The sequence below is a fragment of the Sander lucioperca genome, chromosome 2 (assembly GCF_008315115.2).
Source record: "Sander lucioperca isolate FBNREF2018 chromosome 2, SLUC_FBN_1.2, whole genome shotgun sequence".
Lineage (NCBI taxonomy): Eukaryota > Metazoa > Chordata > Actinopteri > Perciformes > Percidae > Sander > Sander lucioperca.
The window spans coordinates 29,620,927-29,632,031 of record NC_050174.1 but is presented as its reverse complement, the minus strand read 5'-3'; the positions used below and the strand labels follow the sequence as shown (position 1 = coordinate 29,632,031).

Sequence of the window (11,105 nt, the reverse complement as noted above, 5' to 3'; positions counted from 1 at the left end):
GGAGACAGGTAGACAGAAAGACAGGTAGACAGGGAGACAGGGAGACAGGGAGACAGGGAGACAGGGTGACAGAGAGACAGAGCGACAGAGAGACAGAGAGACAGGGAGACAATAAGACAGGGAGACAGGTAGACAGGTAGACAGAGAGACAGGGAGACAGGGAGACAGGTAGACAGAGAGACAGGGAGACAGGGAGACAATGAGACAGGGTGACAGAGAGACAGGTAGAAAGAGAGACAGGGAGACAGGGAGACAGGGTGACAGAGAGACAGGGAGACAAGGAGACAATGAGACAGGGAGACAGGGAGACAGGGTGACAGAGAGACAGGGAGACAGGGAGACAGGGTGACAGAGGGACAGGTAGACAGGGAGACAATAAGACAGAGAGACAGGTAGACAGGGAGACAGGGAGACAGAGAGACAGGTAGACAGAGAGACAGGGAGACAGAGAGACAGAGAGACAGGGAGACAGGGTGACAGGGTGACAATGAGACAGGGAGACAAGGAGACAGGGAGACAGGGAGACAGAAAGACAGGTAGACAGGGAGACAGGGAGACAGGGAGACAGGGAGACAATGAGACAGGGAGACAATGAGACAGGGAGACAGGGTGACAGAGAGACAGAGAGACAGGGAGACAATAAGACAGGGAGACAGGTAGACAGAGAGACAGGGAGACAGGGAGACAGGGAGACAAGGAGACAATGAGACAGGGTGACAGGGAGACAGGGAGACAGGGTGACAGGGAGACAGGGAGACAGGGTGACAGGGAGACAGGGAGACAGGGTGACAGAGAGACAGGGAGACAAGGAGACAATGAGACAGGGAGACAGGGTGACAGAGAGACAGGGAGACAGGGTGACAGGGAGACAGGGAGACAGAGAGACAGAGAGACAGGAAGACATCACATCTGATGGATCAGCCCATCTGCCCCCCCCTCACCTTCAGACCTCTCCCAGTGCTGGGCCTCCCTCCTCTCCCCCCCCAGCTCCTCCTCCACCTCTCTCCTCTGCAGCTCCGTCTCCTTCTGGACCAGTTCCTCCTGCAGCTGGAACAACAAACACACTGGATATAAAGATGGCCTCCGCTTCTGACTGGCTAGTAGTCCTTACCTAGCTACTGATCATGTGATCTTACCTAGCTACTGATCATGTGATCTTACCTAGCTACTGATCATGTGATCTTACCTAGCTACTGATCATGTGATCTTACCTAGCTACTGATCATGTGATCTTACCTAGCTACTGAGCATGTGCGACTGCCAACAAAGATGTTCCAGCAGTGAGAGGTCTCACTCTGTAGCTAAAACAGAGACCTGAACACAGGGTGAAAAGAGGAGCTGCAGCAATGAGCAGTACAACTAAAATATGAAACCATGTAAACCTGTTCTGGTACAACCTCAAAATACAATTATGAACCTGAAAATGAGCACTTTAAGAAAATAAAAGTTGGAATATTTTGAGAACGTGTGTGTGTGTGTGTGTGTGTGTGTGTGTGTGTGTGTGTGTGTGTGTCTCTGTGTGTGTGTGTGTGTGTGTGTGTGTGTGTGTGTGTGTGTGTGTGTGTGTGTGCATGTGTCTCTGTGTGTGTCTCTGTGTGTGTGTGTGTGTGTGTGTGTGTGTGTGTGTGTGTGTGTGTGTGTGTGTGTGTCTCTGTGTGTGTGTGTGTGTGTGTGTGTGTGTGTCTCTGTGTGTGTGTGTGTGTGTGCGTCTGTGTGCGTGTATGCGTGTGTGTTTGTGTGTGTGTGTGTGTGTGTGTGTGTGTGTGTGTGTGTCTCTGTGTGTGTGTGTGTGTGTGTGTGTGTGTGTGTGTGTGTGTGTGTGCATGTGTCTCTGTGTGTGTGTGTGTGTGTGTGTGTGTGTGTGTGTGTGTCTCTGTGTGTGTGTGTGTGTGTGTGTGTGTGTGTGTCTCGTGTGTGTGTGTGTGTGTGTGTGTGTGTGTGTGTGTGTGTATGTGTGTGTGTGTCTCTGTGTGTGTGTGTGGTGTGTGTGTGTGTGTGTGTGTGTGTGTGTGTGTGTGTCTCTGTGTGTGTGTGTGTGTGTGTGTGTGTGTGTGTGTGTGTGTGTGTGTGTGTATGTGTGTGTGTGTCTATGTGTGTGTGTGTGTGTGTGTGTGTGTGTGTGTGTGTGTGTGGTGTGTGTGTGTGTGTCTCTGTGTGTGTGTGTGTGTGTGTGTGTGTGTGTGTGTGTGTGTGTGTGTGTGCATGTGTCTCTGTGTGTGTGTGTGTGTGTGTGTGTGTGTGTGTGTCTCTGTGTGTGTGTGTGTGTGTGTGTGTGTGTGTGTGTGAGTGTGTCTCTGTGTGTGTGTGTGTGTGTGTGTGTGTGTGTGTGTCTCTGTGTGTGTGTGTGTGTGTGTGTCTCTGTGTGTGTGTGTGTGTGTGTGTGTGTGTGTGTGTGTGTGTGTGCGTGTGTCTCTGTGTGTGTGTGTGTGTGTGTGTGTGTGTGTGTGTGTGTGTGTGGTGTGTCTGTGTCTGTGTGTGTGTGTGTGTGTGTCTCTGTGTGTGTGTGTGTGTGTGTGTGTGTCTCTCTGTGTGTCTCTGTGTGTGTGTGTGTGTCTGTGTGTGTGTGTGTGTGTGTCTCTGTGTGTGTGTGTGTGTGTGTGTGTGTGTGTGTGTGTGTGTGTGTGTGTGTGTGTGTGTGTGTGTGTGTGTGTGTGTGTGTGTGTGTGTGTGTGTCTCTGTGTGTGTGTGTGTGTGTGTGTGTGTGTGTGTGTGTGTGTGTGTGTGTCTGTGTGTGTGTGTGTGTGTGTGTGTGTGTGTGTGTGTGTGTGTGTGTGTCTCTGTGTGTGTGTGTGTGTGTGTGTGTGTGTGTGTGTGTGTGTGTGTGTGTGTGTGTGTGTGTGTGTGTACCTTCTTGTTGGTCTCTCTCAGAGTGTCGAGCTCCTTCAGTAAAAACGAGACGTTTTTGTCTTGATCAAAAGTCTCAACTCGACCGGACGCTGTGATTGGTCCAAACACGACTTCCTGATGAGAGCTGCAGGAGACAATTTTCACTTAAAGCAACAGTAACAAAGTACATAAAGTACACCCTTTGTTTTACATGAAACAGCCCCGAAATCACCATCACCAAACCCACCAGACTCCATGTAAATAATCTGTACTTTTAGCGTGTATAGAGCCAGCATATCTCCACCAGACTCCATGTAAATAATCAGTACTTTTAGCGTGTATAGAGCCAGCATATTTCCACCAGACTCCATGTAAATAATCAGTACTTTTAGCGTGTATAGAGCCAGCATATCTCCACCAGACTCCATGTAAATAATCAGGACTTTTAGCGTGTATAGAGCCAGCATATTTCCACCAGACTCCATGTAAATAATCAGGACTTTTAGCGTGCATAGAGCCAGCAAATTTCCACATGTAAATGGGTGAATTAAGGGTTTATTTCAACCAAACCAGAGTGTTGATTGTTGGAACAGTGGAAAGATGAACCAAGACGGCTTTTGATAGTTTGATGTAGTTTCTGTCCACTTTGAATGAAGTGTGTTTTACCATGATAAAAGTCCTGATTATTTACATGGAGTCTGGTGGAAATATGCTGGCTCTATACACGCTAAAAGTCCTGATTATTTACATGGAGTCTGGTGGGTTTGGTGATGGTGATTTCGGGGCTGTTCCATGTTAAACTAAAAGGATCTTACTCTTTAACTAAAAGGTCTATCTCTGTAGGGATCCTTTCCATAATGTTGTCAGACACTTAGAATAATGATGAAATGCATGCTGGTACTTTATCTGAACACAAACACATCAGCAGCGGGTCGGCCGGCGGTCAGCCAGGCTGTGATTGGTCAGGACTCCTGTGACATCACTCCGTGTTTCATTAGAGAGTCACCTGAGTGTAGCCGGTCAGGCGTTTTAACCTCACATTACCAGACGAGCGGAGCAGAGACTTTAATAAGCAGCGACTGCTGTAATTCTCTCATATCACCTTAAAGGTCAGGCAGCGTAATAAAGCGGGTAAATAAGTCTGACTCTGCTGTAATTGACTGTTTCTGACTTATAATATCAGCTTCTAATCAACTTCCCTCTCTTTTACTATCTTTCTATTCCTGTCCTCCTCTCTCTTCCACCCATCAAATCCAATCTGAGTCTAATAGGTCACAGCGTGATGGAAACGAGACAAAAGAAGCAGAAAAACACACAAATTACACAACGGGAAGAAGTTTTCATGAAAAAGCAATAATCTTCTCTAAAAATATCAGATTTAAAAGTCTCAGTGACATTATTATTATTATTATTAATCTCTGATGCATTTTACATTAAAAACAATAAAACCTTAGGACAGAAGTCTCAGAGAGCGCCCTGGTCTCTGAGACATCATCAGTCTTTATAAATATTCCTACTCAGTGTGGTTAAACACTATATTTTAAACATAGATCTCAGATCATGTGACCTCAGAAGGCCGTCACACACCGACCAGACGGCCGTCACACACCGACCAGACGGCCGTCACACACCGACCAGACGCCCGTTACACACCGAGTTACACACCGACCAGACGGCCTATCTCCGACTGTCCTATCTCCGACTGTCCTGTCTCTGACTGTCCTGTCTCTAACTGTCCTGTCTCTAACTGTCCTGTCTCTGACTGCCCTGTCTCCGACTGCCCTGTCTCCGACTGTCCTGTCTCTGACTGAACATGTCAGGTCGGCCCTGATGAAGGCCGACGGCTCCTCCAACGGACGACGGCACGAACACACCGACCAGACTCGAGTCACCGACCTCGCCAGACGGTCAGACGGCCGATAATCGGCTCTGTGTGTAGCTGTTTTGAGACATACGGCCTGAGCGCCCTTTTCAAACAAAGACAACGTGGCCGCCATGCAACTGTAAAAGCCTAAAAGTCTCTATGAGAAAAGATGGCCGGAGGTCTAAAAACTACAGACGTTGTAGTTCACACCTACATGTCACCTTGAAGAACTCTGATTCCATATTTGCCGGGGTCCCTGAACGCAGCAGGGGTCCGTGCCCAGGTCACCCACTTCTCATTGTCATCCACTGAGAAACCAATCACTGAATCTGTACTTTCCTAATCCCCAACAAGAGCAAACACACTACGGGCCCAATCTTTCACCGGGCGCGGCACAAAGCCCGACACAAGTGTCTCTGCTAGTTTAAGACCAACACAGTTGTCAGTTTCCGTCCAGCACCCACGTTGTTTTAATAAGAAATGCACCTGCTCCCATCGGTCTTACAGGGAGGTGTGTTCAGGAGCATTCTGGTTACAGGGAGGTGTGTTCAGGTGCATTCTGGGAGTATTGCTATCTTGAGGCAGCAGGAAGTGATGGCTCCATTGACCAACAAAAACCTGGTCTAAAGTCAATAACGCAGCATTTCATTGTTATTTTAACAGAGCATTAGTAAAATGCTCCTAGGCTCGTGCACAGCGCACACACACTATGCTTGTTACACACACAGGGACGCACAGCAACACACACACACACACACACAGGGACGCACAGCAGCACACACACACACACACACACACACACACATGCAGAAGATTACAAATAAAAATATTAGGGTGTAAATCCTCCATCATAATAGCAATGCTCCAAGGTCCAAACGCGCCTGGCTTTTAAAGGGAATGGGAGATGATCTCTGATTGGTTCTCTCTCTTCTATCTCACCTGACCAGCTGATAGCTCACCTGACCAGCTGATAGCTCACCTGACCAGCTGATAGCTCACCTGACCAGCTGATAGCTCACCTGACCAGCTGACTCCCAGAAACATCAGGGGCGTCTCCGCACACCTCTGCCCAGGGAGAGGGGCTTCGGCTGGGGGAAGCATCCACATCCATCCGCCCTGCACAGGGCGGTTGCTGTTTTGAGTTGCTGAGTTGCTGTGTTGAGTTGCTGGGTTGCTGGATTGAGTTGCTGGGTTGCTGGATTGAGTTGCTGGGTTGCTGTGTTGAGTTGCTGGGTTGCTGGGTTAAGTTGCTGGGTTGCTGGGTTGAGTTGCTGGGTTGCTGTGTTGAGTTGCTGGGTTGCTGGGTTAAGTTGCTGGGTTGCTGGGTTGAGTTGCTGGGTTGCTGGGTTGAGTTGCTGGGTTGCTGGGTTGAGTTGCTGAGTTGCTGGGTTGAGTTGCTGGGTTGCTGGGTTGAGTTGCTGGGTTGCTGTGTTGCCGGTGGGGGCAGACGCTGTCGCAGCTCCACGTTGACTCTGGGATTAGCTGAGAAAATAAAAACAGAATCAATGATTTGCGAAGAAAGCAGAGAGCTCAGGTTACTGGTGTCAAACCCAAGGCCCGCGGGCCGAACACGGCCCCTCGCAGATTTCGATCCGGCCCTCCTATTAATTTAGGTTTACAATAAAGTTTGGCTCGTCTAGTTGTGCACCAAACCACAACTATTACGCCACACTCAAAGCAGAATTTGGAAGATTTACCGACTCTGAGACTCAGAAGAGAGTTTTCATATTTAGGCTGTGAAACAAGCTGCTGTAAAACATGGAGTCATCGCCATTCTTGATTCTTCTAAACTCCTACGATGGCTAAGGAGCTCTTTAAAGGGGAAATGAAGCACTCAATCAAGTTTACATGATTTACAAGATGGACTTCCACTATAATCAACAATTATATAAGAAACATGACAATTGTAAACATATAAAAGAAAAAAGAAAAACTGTTATATCTTTAGCGGCCAGGGCGACGCCATTGTGCAGTATTCTAACGTACTCACGGGGTTGGTTGGCTCTGGGCAGTGAACGACAGAGATAGTGAAAGAGACAGTGAAAGATGGAGATAGTGAACGACAGAGATAGTGAAAGAGACAGTGAAAGATGGAGGTAGTGAACGACAGAGATAGTGAAAGAGACAGTGAAAGATAGATAGTGAAATACAAAGACAGCGAAAGACAGAGCTAACGTTAAGTTAGTGGAAGAGACAGTGAAAGACAGGTAACTTAGCTTAGTGGAAGATGGAGACTGAGGAGCCACAGGACAGAAGAATACAAAAGGGAGGCCACTATTGTATTGCTCCTGGATGTAAAAACGAATTTTACAGGGTCAAAGCCAAGGACAAAACAGTCCATTTTCATAAACTGCCGCTGAAACGGAAAACTGTACTGCTGCGCTGGCTAACGGCTCTGAAGAGAAAGAGCCCTCCGATGGGCACTGACTCTAGGGCAGGGGTGGCGAACCTGTGGCTCTTGAGCCGTATGCGGCTCTTTGCCTGCTCCTGTGAGGCTCTTACTGTGTGGCTGGGGGCTGTGTCATTGGTTGATTGTTGTTTTTAACTTTTCTGAAACATACAGTATTTCAGATAAGTACACATTTGAATGCATCTGCCAATACATTTGCCAATTATTTTAAAATGGAAAATAATGCAGCAGAGTTTTGAGGACAGATTCTGCAACCTGAGGAAAAACAGCGGCCACAGATCACCTTCCTCGTTAACCCTTTCACTGCTGAATCCGACTGTTTGAAAGCCCCTTTAGTGACAAATGAGTGAGAGAGTTGCTTCGAGTGGCCACAACCGAGTTCAAGCAAGACCTGAAAAGGACTGTGGATAACAAAGACTGTCAGGTTTCCCACTGAGTCAATCCAAGTGAGAAAAAAAAATGAAAACTGCTATGTATTATGACTGTCATTAGATCTGGAAGACACTGTTGCTGTTGTAGTGTGGACGTGCATGTGTTGTGTGGCTTTTTGCTATGGTGCGTTTTTTTTTGTGGCTCTTTATACCTAACTGGTTGGCCACCCCTGCTCTAGGGTTTGCAGTGAACATTTTCTGGAGGAGGATTACATTGAGGAGAAGACCTTTGAGTTTGGTAAACTAGTTGTTCGCCGGACCAACAGACTAAAGCCTGAAGTTGCTCCTTCTGTCTTCAATTTCACTGCCTATAATGTGTACTCTACTGACCGCCCAACATACTCCGACAACAGCAAGACAGAGGCATCAGTCCGCCATAAGGACAGGGCACTAAAACGCGCCAGCCAGACAGGGAAGAGACAGGTAGGGCATTCAGCGACCCACAGAAGTCAGCATCAAAGATGCCCACACCAAAATCAAATAAACAATATTCACCAACATCTATTAACCTCGTAAGGGTCACTGTACCGTCTATGGTACAGCTTGTCGCTGTAACCTCCATTCATAAACGTTTTTATAACTTTAAAGCATTAAATCTTCAAAATATACAACCATGCGACACACCAATTGAAAGCTTAGACGCTCATGATTCCATTAAGCCCACACACAAAGCATAAGATGATTTATAGCAGTTACACAACTGCTACAAAGTTATAGAAAATAAAACAATACAGCGTAAACAGCGCAGCTGGCGTGTAGTGCATTCATACCTGTTTCCTTGTCCCTTTAGCCACTGCGGGGATTTTTTGCCCTAAACTTTTTTTTCTTAAATCCCCAAGAGTCCAAGGAAATGGAATATCCAAGCCATTATATCCAAAACGAGCTGTTCGCCTCACAATCTTGACGTTTCTGGCCGAATCACAACGGAAAATCGCTATACTGTTACTTAGCCTATTTGTATCGCTGCACGCTTCTCTCCTAAGGCTCCTAGCAACTTGATGTGGGCGTCACTCTATTCTCTGAGATCTCAGGTTTCAATAGACATCTGGTATAAGCCAATCGGTGCAAGTTTGCCTGTGATACACCAATAAGAAAGCTGAAGACTCCTCTGACGCGATTTGAGCCCACGTGTACTCAAGCGACATTTGCTCGGACCAGTTAGATTTAAATGCTATAAGACCTGTCTACATTTTTAGCCAATGAGCAGACAAGTCGATAGATACCAAATGTGCCAGTGAAATTTTAACCCTGTAATGGCTGGAGCTGTGTCAAAGCAAAAACAGGGCCTCCTATACGCACATCACACCCTGTGCAGTTTATAATGACTTATTTCTATACATTTATGTATATAGTTATTTCAAGTATGTGTATTTGTGTATTTATTTATTATTATTTAAGTTACCCCTCCCAACCCAAAACACGTCCCCCTAGCCTAAATATTTCCATAGCAGCATATGATTTATCTGATGTATCAATATAACAGCCAAAATGACAACGAAATTCAAAATAAACAACCATTAAAAACACCTGAAAGCATTCACCTAAAACTCACATCCTAATTTGATTCACTAGCCAGAGAAGGTCAACACAGTTGAGAAAGAAATATTTCTTACCGTGACTCCAACTTTCCATAGCAGTCAGGCTTACACTTCACTTCAGACTCCAGGTTTTACCACCCTGAATTGGCTCGCAACAAAATAAGCCTTTTTGATTGGCTGATGTCATATATATATATATATATATATATATATATATATATATATATATATATATATATATAAAAAAACGTTAATTGTAACATCTATGGACAATCATGCAACTTGCTACATGAGTAATATCCATCTGACTTAAACTAATGTTATAGCATATTAACATTTAAAATTATACTGTCAAAGAGTATATTATAGTTATATTTATATCGTCAGTGTGTGTGTATATATAAAAATACACAGTAACTATCTCTCACCAGGGGAGAAATAATGGGCAATAGTGAGAAAATAATATATATATATTTTTTAACATCCCTCAGAAGTGTAACAAACATCCCTTATAAATACACACACACTGACGATATAAACATAACTATAACTATATACTCTTTGACAGTATAATTTTAAATGTTAATATGCTATAACATTAGTTAAGTCAGAGATATATATATATATATATATATATATATATTTTTTTTTAACATCCCTCAGAAGCGTAACAAACATCCCTAGTGTTACACATTTTACTCTTATGTTAATAAAACACCAAATAAAAGTAATTTTACTGATTTAATCAACAATTACAGCACATAACTGGTATGGACATTGAACCAAAAATTATTATTATTACATGGTTATTGTAAGAATAAAACAACAAGAAACAGTGTTTCAGTATAAGATTCTTTTATATGCTTTAAACCAATAGTCAGGATCTGAGTACAAAGTATTCCATGATAAGGCTGTCAATATCAGTTGGGTACCTAAAAACAGTAAATGTGTTTACAGGTTAGGCAGACATGCATGCGTCTGGTGGCCAGTAGCAATTTCCCAGAAGCTGACATCTGTAAGGAGATAGAGCAGGAGATAGGCAGTGTCCACATCCTCTCGACAGTCAGTGTCAGCACCCAGACCGATCCCCCTGAAAAGGAAACAGAAGAGGGAGGCAATAAGCAGTACATTTGCACAGGCTCTTTGACAGATGACATACTTAACAACTACATAATAAAAAATGACCATTCATATTTTACTTCTGTGGAAGGCTTCTCCCCAGCTACGGCACTGTCATCTCAGCAAGATCTGGAACTTAGCAGTGAGGGCTGTGAAGAGTCTGAGGTAGAAAGTTTAATGGAAGAGAGTCAAGATAATTGCAATGAAGATAAGTTTGAGTTGGGTAGAGAGGAAAGCATCAGTGATGAGGATCAAAGTTTCAGTGATGTTGAGGATGAGGAAACAAATGTCTCACAAGAGCGAAAAAGTATTGTGTCGACAGGAGAATTGTTGAAGCTCTTTCACGTGTGTCATTGGGAAGGCTGTGGCAAATGTTTGGTGAGGCCACCGGCAGTCTCCAAAAGTGGATTTGGGCTTAGGATCAACACAGAATGCATTGATGGCCATGATTTTATGTGGCATTCTCAGCCTTTAGTTAGAGGAATTATGGAATGCAATGTTTCTGTACCTGCTGCTGTATTTGTCACTGGAAATGAGTGCAGTCCATTCATGGAGGTGTGCGACACCATTGGTCTGGAAACCATCTCAAAAAGACAGTGGTTCAACATACAGAAGGCATATGTCATCCCAGAGGTCAACAATACCTGGACAGTACACAATGAGGCTGTACTGAGTGCCTTAGGTGATGAGCGGCTCATCGTGTCAGGAGACTCCAGATATGACAGTCCAGGTCACAACACCTCATATGGAACCTACTCACTCCTGGACATCAAGTCGAAGTTGGTGGTGGCACAGGAAACTGTTCAAGTCACAGAGGTGAAGAACAGTTATTGGCTTGAGGTGGATGGTATGGAAAGGTGCCTTTCTAAGTTGGGAGAATATGGTGTGACCATATCTGTTTTGGCAACCGACTGCCA

The 11,105-nt window shown here is 45.0% G+C and overlaps 1 protein-coding gene and 1 long non-coding RNA gene across 2 annotated transcripts in view; both read right to left on the bottom strand.

Annotated features, from left to right (window-relative positions):
* The window catches only part of mipol1 (mirror-image polydactyly 1), a 59,402-nt gene extending 51,305 nt beyond the window's left edge, over positions 1–8,097 (bottom strand). Inside the window, exons 1-4 of the mRNA XM_036008344.1 lie at positions 8,060–8,097; positions 5,710–6,291; positions 2,848–2,971; positions 942–1,047 (exon numbers count right to left, since the gene is read on the bottom strand). Coding sequence (XP_035864237.1) covers positions 942–1,047; positions 2,848–2,971; positions 5,710–6,291; positions 8,060–8,097 — 850 coding nt within the window. The remainder of the gene's footprint in view (positions 1–941; positions 1,048–2,847; positions 2,972–5,709; positions 6,292–8,059) is intronic.
* A 1,810-nt stretch (positions 8,098–9,907) lies between these two features.
* LOC118493970 lies at positions 9,908–10,799 on the bottom strand. The gene is made up of 2 exons (XR_004896026.1): positions 10,269–10,799; positions 9,908–10,159 (listed from the first exon to the last, which is right to left on the bottom strand). It is a non-coding gene; the product is annotated as an uncharacterized LOC118493970 (long non-coding RNA).
* Between the last annotated feature and the right edge of the window lie 306 nt (positions 10,800–11,105).